General features: G+C 56.1%; 10 protein-coding genes across 10 annotated transcripts; 8 read left to right on the top strand and 2 right to left on the bottom strand.

Annotated features, from left to right (window-relative positions):
* The first annotated feature begins 78 nt into the window (after nt 1–78).
* Nucleotides 79–1113, top strand: BDY17DRAFT_304608 (uncharacterized protein). Its single transcript, XM_033734747.1, has 3 exons — nt 79–141; nt 200–391; nt 447–1113. The coding sequence occupies exons 1-3, from the start codon at nt 139–141 to the stop codon at nt 633–635; spliced, it is 384 nt and encodes a 127-aa protein (XP_033586338.1). The 5' UTR covers nt 79–138; the 3' UTR covers nt 636–1113.
* Nucleotides 1114–1145: 32 nt separating this feature from the next.
* On the top strand, nt 1146–3258 carry BDY17DRAFT_304610 (uncharacterized protein). Its single transcript, XM_033734748.1, has one exon. It carries the CDS (start codon nt 1164–1166, stop codon nt 3051–3053), a length of 1890 nt encoding a protein of 629 aa, XP_033586339.1. The 5' UTR covers nt 1146–1163; the 3' UTR covers nt 3054–3258.
* A 70-nt stretch (nt 3259–3328) lies between these two features.
* On the top strand, nt 3329–4554 carry BDY17DRAFT_272144 (uncharacterized protein). The gene is made up of 3 exons (XM_033731957.1): nt 3329–3670; nt 3723–4148; nt 4209–4554. The coding sequence occupies exons 1-3, from the start codon at nt 3486–3488 to the stop codon at nt 4447–4449; spliced, it is 852 nt and encodes a 283-aa protein (XP_033586340.1). The 5' UTR covers nt 3329–3485; the 3' UTR covers nt 4450–4554.
* An 89-nt stretch (nt 4555–4643) lies between these two features.
* On the top strand, nt 4644–6924 carry BDY17DRAFT_286635 (fungal-specific transcription factor domain-containing protein). Its single transcript, XM_033732129.1, has 2 exons — nt 4644–4946; nt 5003–6924. Exons 1-2 carry the CDS (start codon nt 4745–4747, stop codon nt 6814–6816), a joined length of 2016 nt encoding a protein of 671 aa, XP_033586341.1. The 5' UTR covers nt 4644–4744; the 3' UTR covers nt 6817–6924.
* Nucleotides 6925–6962: 38 nt separating this feature from the next.
* Nucleotides 6963–7619, top strand: BDY17DRAFT_45435 (uncharacterized protein). The gene has a single exon (XM_033738402.1). It carries the CDS (start codon nt 7065–7067, stop codon nt 7572–7574), a length of 510 nt encoding a protein of 169 aa, XP_033586342.1. The 5' UTR covers nt 6963–7064; the 3' UTR covers nt 7575–7619.
* On the bottom strand, nt 7620–8819 carry BDY17DRAFT_45443 (uncharacterized protein). The gene is made up of 2 exons (XM_033738403.1): nt 8517–8819; nt 7620–8453 (listed from the first exon to the last, which is right to left on the bottom strand). The coding sequence occupies exons 1-2, from the start codon at nt 8517–8519 to the stop codon at nt 7665–7667; spliced, it is 792 nt and encodes a 263-aa protein (XP_033586343.1). The 5' UTR covers nt 8520–8819; the 3' UTR covers nt 7620–7664.
* Nucleotides 8820–8942: 123 nt separating this feature from the next.
* BDY17DRAFT_349265 (uncharacterized protein) lies at nt 8943–12430 on the top strand. The gene is made up of 2 exons (XM_033738165.1): nt 8943–11699; nt 11751–12430. The coding sequence occupies exons 1-2, from the start codon at nt 9120–9122 to the stop codon at nt 12372–12374; spliced, it is 3204 nt and encodes a 1067-aa protein (XP_033586344.1). The 5' UTR covers nt 8943–9119; the 3' UTR covers nt 12375–12430.
* Nucleotides 12431–12809: 379 nt separating this feature from the next.
* On the top strand, nt 12810–14837 carry BDY17DRAFT_341333 (uncharacterized protein). Its single transcript, XM_033737993.1, has 3 exons — nt 12810–13118; nt 13175–14297; nt 14350–14837. Exons 1-3 carry the CDS (start codon nt 12961–12963, stop codon nt 14680–14682), a joined length of 1614 nt encoding a protein of 537 aa, XP_033586345.1. The 5' UTR covers nt 12810–12960; the 3' UTR covers nt 14683–14837.
* Nucleotides 14838–15108: 271 nt separating this feature from the next.
* Nucleotides 15109–16867, top strand: BDY17DRAFT_327712 (uncharacterized protein; the record flags this gene model as incomplete). Its single annotated transcript, XM_033737721.1, has 8 exons — nt 15109–15204; nt 15283–15403; nt 15470–15569; nt 15635–15729; nt 15785–15892; nt 15934–16324; nt 16381–16488; nt 16540–16867. The coding sequence occupies 8 exons, from the start codon at nt 15109–15111 to the stop codon at nt 16865–16867; spliced, it is 1347 nt and encodes a 448-aa protein (XP_033586346.1).
* An 8-nt stretch (nt 16868–16875) lies between these two features.
* Nucleotides 16876–17795, bottom strand: BDY17DRAFT_256733 (uncharacterized protein; the record flags this gene model as incomplete). The annotated part of the gene is made up of 2 exons (XM_033731621.1): nt 16876–17215; nt 17269–17795. 2 exons carry the CDS (start codon nt 17793–17795, stop codon nt 16876–16878), a joined length of 867 nt encoding a protein of 288 aa, XP_033586347.1.
* Nucleotides 17796–18255: the final 460 nt, after the last annotated feature.

Below are 18255 nucleotides of genomic sequence, written 5' to 3' on the forward strand. Positions count from 1 at the left end.
CCTGAATTGCTGCCTGACATCCACCACGATGAATTAAGCTTTGCGATTGTGCATCTTCGCCTTCACCCTCACGTCAACCTTGCCATCCAACATCCACGCCCCGGGTCATGATTCGATAACACACATCTCACTCTCATCATGGTAGACCCTCCGACCCTCCCCTTCTCCTGTTCGCACCGCTGACATCACCACCTCCCAGCTTCCCCTCGGCCTGCTCAATGCAGCGCAAGGCCATCCGATGCTCGTCGAGCTCAAGAACGGCGAGACACTAAACGGCCACCTCGTCAACTGCGACACCTACATGAACCTCACCCTGAAGGAAGTCGTGCAGACCAGCCCAGACGGCGACAAGTTCTTCCGCTTACCCGAATGCTACGTGCGAGGGAACAATGTACCTGGCCATGCTCAAGCTGCGCGCACTGTACGCATGCTAACCATACTCAAAGATCAAATACCTGCGGGTACCGGACGAGATTGTAGACCTGGTCAAGGACCAGCAACAACAGCAGCAGCATTCGCATCGCGGTGGTCGTGGCGGTGGACAGCAAAGAGGTGATCATGGCGGAAGAGGCGGCAGAGGTGGGCGCGGGGGCGATAGAGGTGGGCGAGGTCGTGGCAGAGGAAGAGGCGGTTAGGAACGCGCTTGCGATTGGAATAATCTCGATGACCCTGCACGGCTTGCGGCCATACGATCGATCATGTTGGGTCAGACTCGGCGTGGTGCAGGAGGCGACAGGCTACACGACCCCACCAGTCACACGCCTGGCAGCTGAGAAGGCATGTTTCTTGACGCACAGTGGGCTACCGTGCGACTAGCAATGTCGAAAGATTCGCCGCCGCGCCTTGCATTCAGCTGGGGCGTCAAGCAGAATTGCATTGATACGCTCCACAGTCTATGAACCTAGAATGACTCTTTTGGCCTCTACCACTTCCTGCTGTTTCTTCTATCAGCGGCCATTGCGATCCTGCTTCACTCTGTGAATACTCAGAATGGCATGAGCCCCTGGCCCGACAATGGACATCAGTAGAACATGTTGAAAGCCAGTGAATGCATCCCGTCTTCTAATGAAATTGTCTGCCTGAGGTGTCCACAGCCGGACTTCTCAAACTCCACCACCTGCGAAGCCGCAACACACCCCTTCCAATGCAAGGACAAGCATGCTATGAATGCTGCAAAACTAGGCATTGACCCCCTGTGGCGATGTCTGTGTCCATCATGGACCTCCCTCGCAACTGCACCACCCGTGCGCCTCCTCTCCCGTCCGCGACGTCCAGCCGTCCAATGCCTCAAACCTCCGACCTCCACGAGATTCATGACCGATGAGGCAGCGCGCTACTACGCCTCTCGGGCCGTCGACGATGGAAGAACAGACGATGTACTGAGCGTTCTGGCAGACTCGCCGCTGCCAGCGCCGCCTCGAGTCAAATCCCCACGATTCAAACGCCCCCAACCCTCGCTCGATGACTACTCCGTGGAAGCACTCTACCGCCGTCTGCAGAGCTTGAGTGTTGAAGAGAGCAAGGGGCAGCAGTGTCGCGAGATTGCAGAACACCTCGTGACTGCGAGACAAGAGGCGCCAAACTTGCTGATGTACAATGCCTTGATTCTCAGCAACGTTTCGGCCGGACAGGGCTCGGCTCAGAGGGTCTATGAATTGCTCGATCAGATGGGGGCGGATGGGTTGCAGCCGGATGTGCAGACGTGTCATGCCGTGCTGAAAGTCGCGGCGGTGCACTCTGACCACCTCCTGCGAACGGGCGTGTTGGCATACATGGGTGAGAGGTGGTTGGAATTGTCTGTGGACGGCGCACACGATTTGGTGGGGGGATTGTTGAGGGAGGGTCGCTTTGAGCAAGCTGTGGAGAGGCTGGACAAGATGCGAGAGGATAATGTGCCCATTCAGCCCTGGCTGCTGGATATGATGGTCTATGCCCTCTGTGCAGCGAATGAGGTCTCCGAGGCGTACCGGATCATGCGCTGGCGTGTTGATGCCCACGAGACAGAGCTCAGCAGGACACTGTGGTCTTTTCTGCTCGACAAAGCTAGTGCGGCGCGACATCATGCCGCCACAGCAATGGCCTGGTCGAGTCAGGTCGTGCAAAAGTACATCAATCCTTCCTCGGCGGTTTGTCTCAATGTCCTGGCCACCGCTGCGCAGGCCGGAGATGCTATCATGGCGACCGAGGTCTTCACACAACTGAGCAAGCGTGGTACCACATTCGAACCGATCCACTACGAATTGCTCATCTCCGCGTATCTGGCAATGAACCCACCTGATGTTGAGAGAGCAATCACCGTCCTCACCATCATGGCGTTGGAGAAACTCGACCCCTCGGCGACAGAGACCCGCCCTCTCTACCTCTGCCTCCGCGACAGACCCGATCTCATCCCTCGAGCTCTGCAAGTTCTACGCAATCTGCACACCCAAAACCGCATCATCCCCGTCGCCGCTCTCAACGTCTTGATCGAGTGCTACGTCGAGCAGGGCAACCTATTGGAAGCGCTCAAGATCTACAAGCAGATGCATACATTCGCGCCGAATACCGACAACGCGAGGAAGTCGATAGCGGACATTGAGACGTTCAACTTGCTGATCAGAGGATGTAATCGCGCTGATCCACCGGATACGGAGCAGGCTACGTTCTTGCTTGCAGAGCTGCTCGCGTTGGGACTGAAGCCGACGGCTCTGACATATGATCGTCTGGTCCTCGTCTTCGCCAATGCGGGAATGAAACTGATCGATGGAGCTGCCGAAGAAATTGAACCCGGGAAACAAGCTACGAACAAAGCAGAAGGGCTCAAACTCATGGATACAGCCTACGGCCACTTCGCAGACATGCGAGGCCAGAATCTGCCCCCACGCTTCGGCACGGTAGAGTCTTTGAGCGCTCAGCTTGCTCGTCTGGGCGATGAGCGGTGTTGGGACGTATTGCAGGCTGGCGAGGACAGTTCGAAGGGGGATGATGCGTGGAGTAAGTTGGGGCCTTGGGCACGGAAGAACGCGGAGGAGGCGTGGGCGCGTGCTATGGGGACGTCGCCTCGTAAGCCTTGAAGCCGTTTGGTCGAGTTCGAGTAGACAATGCATAGGCTGTGTGCTGTGCAAGACGGTTCAAGCAGCCTTGCTTGATGTCACGACCCGGCTGCATGTGGGCGTGGTAGGCTGCTTGTCTACCCACCTACATCTAAGCATGCACGGTTTGCGTACATATACATTATTGTTTCCGAGTTATGACCGCGGATTCGATGCAAATCACTCCTGTTTTACCCACCATTAGCAATCGGAGTTGCTTCCGGCTCCGCTATGCTGCCGTCATGATTCAACACCTGAAGATTCGCCAATGGTTCGCGTACTTTGACGTCATGCGATTGTCATTTGGAATTTTGGACGGAAAGCAATATATAACCAGACGTCAGCCATTGTGGCAATTCTTCTTGACAAAAGATTCCAGTGAATCCTCTTGAACCATTCCGAGATCAACTCAAAATGGCACCCGCAGAAGTCTTTTTCATTACCGGCACGTCCACCGGCTTCGGATACGAACTCGTGCAACAATGTCTTGAGAAGGGCGACAAGGTGGTGGCAACCGCTCGCAACTCCTCCAAGCTGAAGTTCGACGGAGCTACCAAAGACAACCTCCTCACTGTCGACTGTGATGTGACGAATGAGGAGTCAGTAGTGCCGTTCCATGCACCGTCGATCAAATGCTAACGCAACGTCCAGCTCCATCCACAAGGCCTTCGACGCCGGCCTCAAGCAGTTTGGCCGCATCGACGTGGTCGTCAACAACGCCGGTTACGGCCTGAGCGGTGAATTCGAATCCCTCTCCGACAGGCAGATTCGCAAGCAGATGGAGGTCAACTACTTTGGTCTTTTGAACGTCACGCGCCGAGCGCTGCAGGTGCTGCGCGAGGAGAACAAGCCGCCGGGCGGCAAGATCCAGCAGGTCACTTCTATCGGTGGTCAGAAGGGCGTTCCGACTTTCAGCATCTACTGCTCTTCCAAGTGGGCGGTTGAGGGGTTCACAGAATCCTTGAATCAAGAGTTGAAGCCGGAGTGGAATATCAAGTTGACTTGTGTTGAACCCGGTGGGTTCCGCACTGATTGGGCGGGCCGGAGTATGGAGTTTGGAGAGGAGAAGAACAAAGCGTGCGTAGATGTCTTTGGCAGTTCTTTTGAGAGAGAGGTCATTGCTAACTGTTGACTTAGATACGACCACATCGACGCCAAGGAGAGGATGGGCAAAGTCAACGGAACACAGGCTGGCGACCCGCCCAAGGCCGCCAGAGCGATGTGGGAGTTGGCGAAGATGAAGGACCCTCCGTTGCGGGTGGTGCTTGGCACGGATGCGTACAAGGCCATTACGCAGAAGATCAAGGATTACGGCGAGCTGTATCCCAAGTATGAGAAGTTGAGCAACAGCACGGATGTGGATGGTTACGAGGGGTAGATAGATGTGTTGATATGGAACTGGTACTGTATTGAATACCTGATATACTATCAGTAGGCCCCTGGGTCGGCAAAAAGGACAGACCTGGCGCTTGCCTTCCCAAATAGGCAGCTCCGCTGGCGTGCTGACAACTGCGGGGCCCCGCCTCCCGCACGATCACCCGCGCGGATATAATCGACGCCTGCGCACATCACCTCTGCATTCCCGGGGCCCAATTACTGTAGCCAGTCATCAAGGACGTGCACGGCGCGTGCGTTGCGTGCCTGGATGTATCGCTGATCACCGCGCGATCACCATGCAACTCAGCCCAGACTTCGCTCCCCCCTCCACCACCCCGACTCCACTTTCCGCCACTCTGACCGATGCCACGGACAACACGCCTACTACCAACACCACTACCGCCTCCTCGCCGGGCCAGCATCGGGATGGTGGGGAGCTGTCGCGGTCGAAGCCGAAGCAGAAACGCAACAAGCCTACCCTTTCTTGCCTGGAATGCGGTGCGTGTCTTCCATCAGTTTCTTGTGCTATTTTACCCCCAACTAAACCCCGCCAGTCGAGAGGAAGACAAAATGCAATCGAGAGCGGCCATGCCTTGCTTGTATCAAACGGCAGTCCGACTGCGAATATACGGCCGTGGCGAACCTGATCGCATCCGCCGATCGTAAGCATTCCAGTGCCGCGAGTCACCCACGCTACATCACCAAACCTCCAACCAAGATCCGAAAGACGAGCGCCACTTCTCCCAATCCGACCGCTTCCCCCTTCGTCAACGAAAATGGCTGGACGCGCATCGAGCAGCGTGCCCATCGCAGCTCCGATGCCTCTTCCGGCTCCTCACCCTACCTGCTCTCCCACGTTCCCTTCGCCAAATCCTCCCCGTCAAATGTCTTCGGGGTAGGCTCCCAGCACCCCTTCTCGAATTACTGGACTTGCGCCGGTGGCCTTCCAGAAGTCGTCAGTGTCATGCCCTCCAAGGAGCAGGCCGACATTCTCATTGCCAAGTTCTTCGAAATCGTCGACGGCGTGTATCCTTTCCTCCATCGACGCTCCTTCTACGTCGACTACGAACGCTTCTGGGCCATGCCGCCGGAGCGGAGGGGAGACACCGACGCGGCCTTCACTGCATTGCTCTTCGCCATGTATGCCCTTGGCACACAATTCGTTCAGTTCCCTTCGTACGAGGAGCGATCGCAGACCGCAGAGTTTTACTGTTCGGCGGCGAACCAGGCGCTGCGCGTCTATTCTTACCTGAACCGCACTTCTATGCGCGCGATCCAGGCCATGCTGTTCATGTCGTATTTCCTGATGAACGACAATCATGCATCGGACGCCTACGCATGGGCAGGGATTCATCTCCGACAGACATATGCCCTGCGCTTGCATCGCGATCCTGACGTCGTTGTACCCGATGCATCACCGCTGGAGAAGCAACAGCGGAGGAAACTGTGGCAAGCGGTCTTCTTCCACGACACCTTCCTCACTGTACTACTGAAGCTGCCTCCAACAGCTACGCATAGTGATGTACCTGTCGAGTCACTACGGGAAGAGAACGAGACTGGGCAAGATGGCCTAGAGCTGTGCTGCGTCGGCGAACAAGCACGCGTGGAGAACTTGATGAGCATCAACGTCATCGCCCCTCAGCCTTACGAGCCCGTCGCTCCCCCGGCACCGCATCACATCATCGACGAGGCTACGGTGAAAGACGACATTGTCTATCAACGCAGCATGTGGCACCTCGGAAACCTCGTACAAGAGAACCTCTCCTCCCCATCCTCCCTTTCGCTTCCCCTGGCCAACAGCCCCCGCCACAAAGACTCCCTCATCGCCGCCTTCCGCCGCCTCTACAAATCCTTCCCTCCCCATCTCACCCAACTCGACCCCTCCGTCCTCCAATTCCAAGTGCGCACCAACCCTCGCACCGTCCGACAAAATCTCTTCCTCACGTCAAACTACTACCACTGCCTGATGCTCCTCTACGCCGCGGAAAACGACGCAGCCGGCGTGCAATGCTACCTCAAACCCGCGCTCGAAGCCGCGCACGAGGCCATCTGGTCCTTCTTCAAGCTCTGGACCTTCTTCGAAGCGGAAGCAGGCGTATGGTGGGTCTTTCAGCATCGCGCGTTCGAAGAGAGTCTCTTGATGGCGCACCTGCTGTCTTCCAAACCCGGTGCTGTGAATGGTGATGGTGAAAATGGCGAGGGAGGCGATGCGGCGGCGACGACCGGCGGTCTGGAAGTCATTTTCGGCAAGGCGAAGCAGGATGTGGCCAAGATGTTGGAGCTGATGGATCGGTACTCGGGGAGTTTGGAGGTGCATAAGACGCGCAAGGAGGTGTTGCAGGAGGCGTTTGATCGGATTGCTGTGTGAGGGAAATTAGGGGGTTCTGGTACTTGGACGACTTGTTATGTGAATGGGAATTGTGGAAATTGTATAGCTTGTATACTGGGAGAAATGAGTGAGAAAAGTGTTACGTCGATAATGTGCTGTCCGCTTGACCGGCTGTGAAGCTCTTCCCCACATCCCAGCCTCACCTCACCACCAGCAAGCATCACCATCTTTCTTCCCCGCAACGAAGACATCAACCCAACCGCTCGCCCTCCAAACTCCAACACACCATGTCCCCTCACCTTCCCAATGAACTCTGGATCCTAGTCTTCTCCCACTGCTCGCCCAAAGACCTCTGGCTCTCCCTCCGCCCCATCAACACCCAACTGCGCACCTGCACGGAAGAGTACTACGCCAGACACTACCTGCCTCTCACCCAGCTGACGCTCCCCATCACACTTCCCACTTATGACATGCGCAATCCTATTCGCGGGAAGGCGGTGTTCCATCCTGGATTGTTGGGGAATTCTGAGGAATCGGGGAGAGCGCTTTATGACCTTGTGGGGACCGATCCGTCTCACTACCGGGAGCACTTTCTTGGACGCTGGAAGGGAATGGGGGAGGGGGAGGGGAGGTGGTTACGGGAGACGGTGGTGTGGGAGATGGGGATTGCGGAGGGTGGGGTGCGCGAAGTGCGGTTGAGGAGGCCGAGGGTGGAGGGGATCGGGGTGCAGGGGGATTTGGAGGTTGCGAGGGTGTCGTTTGAGTGGAGGGGGACGGTGAGTAGTTTCTTTCGGTAGGGATTTGAGATGCGCTTGGAGGGCAATGGAGGGGATTGGAATTGATAGATTTCTCCCAACGCCGCGCTAACTATCACTTGCGGAGGCTGGTCATCTCAACCACCTCAAGACAAAGTATACAAAGACGATGAACACCAGCACGCCTCCTCCGAAAATCCACTTGTCTTGCTTCGCCCTTCGCTCCACCATGCGAATCGTGTCTCCTGAAATGCCCAGCGTGGTGCCGATGTTGTACAACTTTCGTTGCGTGTTCTTCAGCACTTCCCGCTGATCTCCCAGATCTCCTAGAACTGCCTGCCCGCGCTGAATGTATTCATCCAGCGTGCTGTTCGTGGAGCTGAAGAAGGACTGTTCGCGCAGGGCATGGTTCTCTCGCGCCTCGTCTGCCCCTAGTCCGTACGGTGATTGGTACGCGCTGTACGAATTGACGCCACTGCTCCCTGGCTGGAAATTGGGATTGGAGGTGCGGAAGAGTGGGTTCACGTTCTCCCCTCTCCCTATCGTAGCACTGGTAATAGCCGCATCGGCGTAGGGGTTCTCAGGCGTCTGAGCAGCGTGCGGCCGGCGACCAAAGAGTTCATTGCGGTTATTTGCGAGCTGCGCCTGTTCGCGCTCGTGTTTCAGTTCTGCAAAGCGCGAGCGAAAGTCGAGTAGGTCGGTGCGGAAATTGGTGATGCGCTCTTTGCCTTTGGTAGCTTTGTCGGGGACGAGCTCGCTGTCGATGGCGCGTTGGTAGTCGTCGAGGGTGCGGGAGAAGGAGGTTATGGAGGTGGTGAGTTGGCCTTGGAGTGCCGCGTTGGAGCCGGAGGAGGAGGTGAAGGCATCGAGGTCGGCGCGGATGGCTTTGGATTGGCGGAGGGCGGAGTTGTAGAGGGCGCTCTGAGAGGGGAGTTTGGTTAGTTGGATGGAGGGGGGTAGATGAAGGAGAGTTCGGCGACGTACCATTGTGACTACGGAGGGCAGGGGATGTGCAGACGGGGCGTCTTCATCTTGCTATGCCCTTCGTATTCCGAGACGAACAATTGTTGACGGGATGGATGAAACGTGGCTGATGAAGCACGTGTGGAGTGTGGCGGCGGGGGAGGGACGGCCCGCTGCCTGCCCACTAAGCCCCATCTGGCTGCCTCGAACATCGGACGGAAACAATCATGTCTACGTTTGCCGGACGGTACATCATGCAATCTTAAGATAAGAGGAATGCTCATGCGTCACGGCCCGCCCATACTCCGAGAAGCACATCCCAGCGCAGATCGCCTTCAGTCGCCGCAAGCAGGCACCATTAAGTGGAAACATGGATCCTGGCCAAGTCTGACGTCACCTGTACAGCTCCACGGCCAAGGCCAAGGACCGCGTCTCACATGCCGCCAACCACGACAGATAGGAAGATGCAGGTGCCTTGATTCTGCACTTCATCTCCCGTGGGCTCCCGACTTTACTCCTCTCTGCGGCGCAATACTTAGCATCGCACGTTAGTACCTGCACCAACGTTGCCTTGCACCCTGGTCTCCAGCCTAGTTACCGATTGCGCCTGCGGGGCTCGCAAACATGGTGGGCAAGACTCACGACCATGGCACTGAGAGTCTGCAACAGCAGTCAACCAACGACAGCACGTCCGACGAGCACAGAAGTTTGAAGGACAAACTGAAGAATCCCTTCTCCGACCTTCGAGACAAGATGAAGGATTCTTCGCTCTACGATGCAAAAGTCAAGGCCATCCACTTGAAACATCGCATCGGCAAGATGGAGAATCTATTCAATCACAATCATCGCCACGACGAGGCCCACGAGCAGGCGACCGACGCCAAACGCACCAAAATCGCCGAGGGTCATCGCTTTCAGTCTTTCTTTCCCGAGCGAGACGGAAATCTCATCAAGTGGTATGTCGACGGCCGCGACTATTACCACGCCGTTTCCATTGCTCTGGAGAACGCAAAGGAGTCCATTTACATCGAAGACTGGTGGCTCAGTCCCGAGTTGTTCCTGCGCAGACCGCCGCACACTCAGCAAAAATGGAGACTGGACCACACCATCAAACGCGCGGCCGAGCGCGGCGTCAAGATCTACGTCTTCCTCTACAAGGAAGTCACTGCAGCGCTGACCTGCAACTCGGAGCACTCCAAGCACACGCTCGAGCAACTCTGTCCCGAAGGCACTCCCGGGTACAAGAACATTGTGGTTATGCGCCATCCCGATCACAACTTCTTCGAAAACGCCGGCGACATGACCTTCTACTGGGCGCATCACGAGAAATTCATCGTCATCGACTACGACACTGCCTTTATTGGCGGCCTCGATCTCTGCTTTGGCAGATGGGATAACAAGCAGCACCCTCTCGCGGATGCTCATCCTACCAACGTGCAAAACGAGATCTTCCCGGGCCAAGACTTCAACAATAACCGCATCATGGACTTCCAGACTGTGGACGACTGGAAGAGCAACGAACTCTCTAAGACCGAGTACGGCCGCATGCCATGGCACGACGTAGCAATGGGCCTCGTTGGACCTTGTGTGTACGACATTGCCGAGCATTTCATCCTTCGTTGGAACTTTGCCAAACGCGACAAGTACAAGCGGGATGATGAGTATGACTGGCTGACCTTGACCGGACGCACGGGCGAAGACGAAGATCTTGTCGGTGTGCAACGGCCGAAACACCCTGTGGGAGAATACATTCAGCATCCACTGTCAGCACTTGAGCACAAGCGTGGAAATCCCAACCTCAACCTCAATCTTGTCGAAAGTCAACAGCAGGCTGGCCCAGGCGCTCACTCCGATGGCGAGGACGAGTTTCATGATGCTCCAGAGACACCTGGAGCACATGGCTATGTTGAGGGCCAGCATCGAACGCCGCAGACCTGGCTGTCTGACGGATTGCACGAAGGCCGGATTCACCGGCCCAACTTCCAGCATCACAAGACTTCGGAGAAGCATCCGGGTGAGGCTCATGGTAACCAATCAAGCGGACAGGAGCACGATAAGATGACTGGCAACGACACCAAGAAAGAAGGCACTGTCTCGGCGTCGGGAGGCGTGACGGAGAAGCTGAAAAGCTACTCCTCCGACATCGTGGACTACGAAGCCCCCGGAGGCTATGGAACGTTGCACGCACAGATCGTGCGCAGCTCGGCGGATTGGTCCAGTGGCATTCTGACCGATCAAAGCATTCAGAACGCCTACTGTCAAGCCATTCGAGGCGCGCGGCACTACGTCTATATTGAAAATCAGTTTTTCATCACCGCGACTGGTGAGGAGCAGTCACCCGTCCACAACCTCATCGGCAAAGCGATTGTCGATGCGTGTGCTGCAGCCGACAAAGAGGGCCGCACCTTCCGCGTCATTGTCATCATGCCTGCCATACCTGGTTTCGCAGGCGATCTCAGAAGTGATGCTGCAGCAGGCACCCGCGCCATCATGGACTACCAGTACAAATCGATCAGTCGAGGAGAGCACTCCATCTTTGGACAATTGACTGCGCAAGGCGTAGATCCGGCGAAATACATCTTTGTATTCAATCTCCGATCATACGACCGCATCAACAATACCCCGGAGTCGAAGAAGCAGGAGAAGGAGTCTGGGGTGAAATACCAGCATCTGCAAAGAGCTCAAGCGGAGGAAGTGATGGGTTCTGGTGTCCACGGAACGCCGGGAGAGCACAAGAGCAAGAGGGCGGAAGCGAAGAGAAAGGCGCGCAAAGGCGGCCATGCAACTGGACTCAAGGGTCTGCTGAGTACCAAGAAGCAGGCCGAGGCCGGGAAGGCGGAGAGCAGCTCCGAGTCGGAGTCGGATGAGGAGGATGGTCCCCCGGCGGGAGCTCAAGACAAGAAGCAAGAAGACGAGCAACAAAATGAGAACCAGCCCGCGGCCAAGCGCGGGGAAGATGCTGCAGATAAACGGGAGGAACTGGAACAACGTCGGGAGGATGAAAAGACGGAAGGCAGGGGCAAGGATGACGGGAAACAAATCTCCGACTCGATTGCGCACAATGCCATGCTCGACGGTGGGAAAGTGAGTGACGAGGTGTGGGCGGGGCGTGGAGGAGGACAGCAAGACGGCATGGAGGAGAATGAAGCCCGGGAGCAGGAGAAGGAGAACTTCATCCAGGAGCAGCTGTACATCCATGCAAAGGTGAGTCTGCGGGAACTCCAGTGATCGAGCTACGACTAACCACCACCACAGGTCCTGATCGTCGACGACAGACTCGTCATCTGCGGCTCAAGCAACCTCAACGACCGCTCGCAACTGGGATTCCACGACTCCGAGCTCGCCATCGTCATGGAAGACACCCGTGTCCTCCCCTCCAAAATGGACGGCAAAGACTACGCCGCCGGTCACCACGCCGCCACCCTCCGCCGCACCCTCTGGCGCGAGCACCTCGGCCTCCTTCCCGCGCAACCCCTCGACGCCGACTCCGATCCCAACGCCCAGATCCCCGACAACGGCGAAAACAACTACCTCGCCAACGACGACTGGGACGCCTTCGTCGCCGACCCCCTCTCCGACGACCTGTGGAAGATGTGGACCGAGCGCGCGACTGCGAATATGCTCATCTTCCGCCACCTCTTCCACGCCGACCCCGACGACAACATCAAGACGTTCAAGGACTACGATCACTTTATGCCCAAGAATACGCACAAGGCGGGCCACTTGTATGATCCGTATCAGCCGGTTGATCTGGTGCGCTCGGAGCTGGACAAGATTCGCGGGCATTTGGTGTGGTTTCCGCTGAAGTTTTTGGAGGATGCGGAGATGGCGGAGAAGGGATTGCAGGTTAATGCGTGGACGGAGAGTGTATATACTTGATTTTGGGGTGCGTAGGTTTGGGGATGGGATTGCATTCAACTGCTGCCTAATGAGAGTATTTTCAATGTCTCTTGCTTGCTCTCTCTCCAGAAACCTTCTACTGTCTCTCCATCCCATCCTAGAATGTTCAGCGATACCGTCCTGCTCATGCGCTCAAAACTTCTCAAAGACGACATCATCCGCCGGTCGACCTGAGGGGAATCGACTAGCAGCCAATTAACCGTTAAGGAGCTCACAGACATACCCTTGCAATACGCAACGTCTGACATGCGCTATACACGATCTTTGTTCCTCTACCCTCCTGGGCATTGTGATGGTAAGTTCGGGGTGAGGTACATTGGCAGGTATCTCGAGGCTGCCGTGGTTGTGACGGTCACCTCGGCTACGCACATCGTGGCGAAAGCCCCTCCGCATCTACGACTTCAGTCCGTCATCGCGGCCGGAATATATGCTGCTTCGTACTGTATCCAGACATTCGATAATCCACGTAGATTCATTGTTATTGATTTGCTGGATATCTCCATACAACCCATGAGTTGATATTCCTCGAAGTCCCAACATCTCGACAGCGCGCTTCAACAACAGGATGGGCTCCGTCGGCGACTCACCAGAGTATGACGTTCTTGTCATCGGCGCTGGCCTTTCAGGATGCTACTCTCTGTACCGTCTCCGTAAGCAGAATATCAAAGTGCTTGTGCTCGAAGCGGGCGACAGTGTAGGCGGCACATGGTACTGGAATCGATAGTAAGTCACAAAGCCCATGAACTTAAGCAACACCGTCTAAGCATCTGGACAAACAGCCCCGGCGCCAGATTTGACTCAGAGTCAACGAGCTATGGCTTCAGCTTCTCGCAGGAGGTCCTGGATGAATGGGATTGGACGGAGCAGTTCTCGCCGCAGCCGGAGACGGAACGCTACATCAACTTCATCTGCGATAAGTTCGATTTGCGACGCAACATGAGATTTGGCATCCGCATCAAGACCGCCACCTGGAACGAGCAAGGCCGATTTTGGAGTCTGGTGGACAGCAACGGACAGCGATATACCTCTCGCTTTCTCGTCACGGCTATGGGCGTGCTTTGCGATCCGACGTTGCCAAATGTGCCGGGAGTGGACGACTTCAAGGGCGAGGCGTTCCACACAGCGCGGTGGCCGCATGAAAAGGTCAGCTTTGAGGGGAAGAAGGTGGGCATTATTGGAACAGGAGCAACGGCTATTCAAACCATTCCGGAGATTGCAAAGACCGCAGAGCACTTGACCGTCTTCCAACGAACCCCCAACTGGGCTGTCCCATTGCACAACGCCAAAATCACGACGGAAGAAATGACGGAAATCAGAAAAGAGTATCCCAAGCTCTTCGAACTCTGCGCCAAAACACGCATGTGTTTCATCCATGATGCCAACTTCGACTCTATCTGGGAGGCGTCGCCCGAGGAGCGCGAGCAGCTGTGGGAGCACCTCTACGCCCAGCCGGGCTTTGGCATGTGGCTCAGCAACTACAAGGAGATCCTGGTGGATCAAAAGGCGAATGACCTCGTCAGCGAGTTTGTGGCCAAGAAGATCCGGCAGCGAGTCAACGATCCCGAGACGGCGGAGAAGCTGGTGCCGAAGAACCACGGCTTTGGCACGAGAAGAGTGCCGATGGAGACTTCTTATTTCGAAGCTTACAATCGCCCCAATGTGCAGCTGGTGGATCTACTCGAGACGCCGATCAAGCAGATCAAGGAAACGGGGCTGGAAACGACCAAGGAGAATCATGATCTGGACATGCTGATCTACGCAACGGGCTTCAATGCCGTCACCGGCTCGTTTGATGCCATTGACTTCACCGGTGTGGATGGCGTCAAGCTGCGTGAGGTGTGGGACGAAGGTCCTCGGACATACCTTGGATTCACGGTTCAACACTTCCCCAACATGTTCATGGTATGCAGCGGTATTTCCTCCTCTGTATATTCAGCACTAATGTCAAGGCCAGGTCATGGGACCCCATCAAGCATACGGTAACATCCCTCGAAGCGTAGAGTACGCGGTGGAATGGATCTCCAACTGCATCGAGCATCTCCGCACACACGACCTGTCACGGATAGAACCGACGTCCAGGGGCGTGGCAGCCTGGACGGAGCACGTGCACGACGTCTCCAAGGGTTTGCTGGCGAATGAAGTCGACTCGTGGATGACGGGCGTCAACAAGAATGTTGCGCACAAGCAGAAGCGCATCGTGGCGAGGTATAGCGGGAGTGCGCCGGAGTTCAGGGAACGGACGGCGAAGATTGCAAAGGATGGGTATAGCACGTTCTCGCTGGCTTGATGTTAGAGCGGTAAAGGACTTTGACGGTTGGTTGAGATGCATCACGTATGTAGTCGTCGGCCGCAATCTCCGGTTCTGGGGCGTGTTTGCAATTGTACAGCCTCGCGGACGACCGGACAGCCTGATAGCAACCGCCAACGAAGCTTTTATTGACTCACGATCTCGGTTTCTGCATCATCCGTTACATCTTGCTCTCCATCCGGAACTATATTTCCTGGCCTCGGCCGCACTAAACTCATGTTGGCAGGCACGTCGTGAACCCTGCCTCGCTCCTTCCTCGGTCTCCGCTTTTCGGGTATATCTCGACGACAGCTCGTGAGGGGTGCTCTGCCTTGGTAGTCTTGGACGCAACGGGATCTCACGATTCGTTTAAAGAAAGCCTCTCTTCTAATTGATAACAATTGCAAGATACTCTCTAAGATAGTCATGCCTCCCAATTTCCAAGTCGTAGTCTCGCGAGGCATTTACCACGGTTTGCCAACGTTCCCCGATAAACCGGGATACAAGGATCTCACGGCCATTGTGACGGGAGCAAATGGCACGTAGCACCTTTTACTTGCCCATCTCTAACATAGCCGAATGAATCATTCAACTGACGAGTCGTGCATCGCAACAGGCATCTCGGGCTACCACATGGTGAAGGCGCTGGCTGCCGCTCCCGAACGCTGGTCGAAGATCTATTGTCTGTCGAGACGTCCTCCGCCGGATTATTTCTTCGAAGGTACGATAGTAGTCATTGGGGGCCTTATGCAGAGTTGGCAGTGCTGGTCAGCTGACTCTGTTCCAGAGCTGGGCGAGGGCGCACAGCGTGTCGAACATGTCGAAGCAGATTTCTTGGGGAAACCGGAGGACATTGCGGATAACTTGAAACAGAAGATCAAGAAGGTGTGAGTATAGGTGATGCCTCTTGTCCAACGTGTAACGATCGTCAGGCTGACGACAGTCCAAACAGCGACCACGTATTCTTCTTTTCCTACACGCAACCCCAACAGAAGGGCGGCGTGCTTAATATGTGGTCCGATGCAGACGCTCTGGCGAAGATCAACAGTTGGTTCACCGTTTACGTCCGCGGGCTCCCCAGCTGACATGGCTATGCCTCCAGCCGACCTGATCTCGAACTTCATCGAAGGCCTCAAACTCGCCAACCTCACGCCTAAACGCATGTTGCTCCAGACGGGAGCTAAACAGTACGGAAAGTGGTTTCCTGGTTGTATCCAGCAGCTGGAAGACTCAACTAACAACTCCCCTCAGGCTTCCACATCGGCCCAGCCACCACACCCTCCTACGAGTTCGACCCGCGCGTAACGCTCGAAAACAACTTCTACTACCCCCAAGAAGACGTGCTGGCCAAGTACTGCAAAGAAAACAACCTCGGATGGAACGTGGTGCGGCCGAGCTACATCATCGGCGCCGTGCGCGACAACATCCTCAACTACCTGCCCGGCTTCGCCGTGTATGCATCTGTGCAGGCCCACTTGAAGCAGCCTCTCGCCTTCCCCGGGGACTACCAGGCTTGGGATCGCGAGCATTGTCAAAGCAGTGCGATGATTAATGCTGCGTTGGAGGAGTGGGCTGTTTTGACGCCCGAGGCGGCGAATGAGGCTTTTAATGTGCAGGATGGGACGAATTTTACTTGGGGGAGGTGAGTGCTGGTGTTTGTGGCGGGGTGGAAGGACTATTAATTGACTGAATGTGCAGGTTCTGGCCCTACTTGGCTAGCTGGTATGGAACTACCTGGGAACCGCCCGAGGCTGACGCCAGTAAATACCGCGACTTCACCTCGAGAGCAGTAGAGACTCCGCGCGGGTGAGTATCCACAGCCCTTGGACAAATAGCGCCACCACTGACGAGCAGCAGCTACGGTCCCCAAGGCGTCACTCGCTCGACCTTCAGCTTGATGGAGTGGTCCGAGAAGCCCGACGTGGTCTCGGCTTGGGAGGAGCTCAAGGCGAAGCACGGCCTCCTCCTTGACCCGTTCAAGGATCGAGCGCAGACGTTCGGTGTCACGGACTCTGCCATCATCGGCGGATGGCCGTTATCCCTCAGCATGCGCAAGGCGAGGAAGATGGGCTTCCATGGGACGGCGGACTCGCTGGAAACGCAGTTTTGGACCTTCAAAGCACTCGTGGACATGAAGGTGTCGCCGCCGCTGGCTGTTGATAGCTATGTCGAGGAGGTGCAGTGAGCAAGGGATCACTTTGAGTTGCCCCATAAAAGTCCAGCTACATCTTCGAAAGAGGCTCGTGTCGAATTCAATGTCTTCAGTCCTGACGGTGCTGTTCCTATCGGGTAGCCTAAGGTGGTGATCAAGACAGGAGCGTACACTGCTACAGCGAGGCCGAGAAAGAAGGCGAGCAGGACTGCCATGATGACACGCGATAGCGGGACGCCGAAACCAGACTGATAGTGGGTTGGGGCCATCGGGCCAACCATCTTCTTCAACGGCGTAACGTGGTGCTTCTTCAGCATCACCTGCCCGCGTTTCATACTGGGCATGCCGTCGACGCTCCACGCATTCTTGTACGCCCAATAGCTGCATGAGTTAGAATTACGTTCCCTTGTCACAGCTGAGAAGGCAGAACTCACTGATCCATGCTGTCTTTGACCTCTCCACTCGCTTTGTGCTTGGCATCCAGCTTGGCGAAATGATCGTTGAGGGTGGGCCGGAACTCCTTGAAATCGTAGAACGGGACGGAAAAGCCGCAGGAGCTGCCAACCTGGTGGATATCTACGATGATGATGGATCGACTGCCGGGAATGGTCTTGACATTGTGCTCCGCAATAAACTCCTCGAAAGGCTTCGTGCCATTCTCCAGCACCTTGCCGTGACCCCAGAGACGCACAATCTTCGGCGCGCCCTCAAAGGCGTTGAACATGACGGTGATCCTGCCGTTGCCGGGCTCGTGAAGATGGGCAATGGTCTCGCTGCCGGAGCCGGTGAGGTCCATGTACCAAAAGGTCTTTTCATCAATCACGCCAAAGTAGCTTCCGCCTTTAGGGGAGACGTTGACGTGTCCCGCGCCGGAGAGCGGGGCGGTGGCGACCCAGAGCAGCTTCTGCTTGAGGATCCATTCGATGAGAGTCTGCGGGATGGTCTCGTAGAAGACGGCCATGGCGGAGGGTGTTTACATATGTGAGTCGTGAGTGGTGGGATGGCGGGATATTTCACCGCGGCTACAACATGCGGTCGTCCGCCGATGTCGGTGGCTGAGTCATACACATTGGCTGCCTGAGGCTTCACGACTTCTTCGTGCCTGCACATCGCGTGTACGGTCGATGGATGCATCAGGAACACATCTCGGAAACACCATTGCAGACGATGCCCCAATTTCCCCAGATGCGCGAGTACGCAAGACATGGAGCGTGCGCCAGGCTGCCGTCTAACCAAATAGCGAGTCTGCACAGGGCGGATACGAGCGTACCAAGCTTTTGGCCAAGCTCCAAGCTAGCCCGGCCCCTGGATCTGCTTCACCCCTTTACCGGTCCACCACGCGCTCGTTATTATCCCTTTTCGAGCTCATTTAGACGCCAACGCAATCAATTTAGCGAACACGCCTCACCCGTCGCTCGTGT

Source organism: Neohortaea acidophila, assembly GCF_010093505.1.
Source record: "Neohortaea acidophila strain CBS 113389 unplaced genomic scaffold BDY17scaffold_11, whole genome shotgun sequence".
Lineage (NCBI taxonomy): Eukaryota > Fungi > Ascomycota > Dothideomycetes > Mycosphaerellales > Teratosphaeriaceae > Neohortaea > Neohortaea acidophila.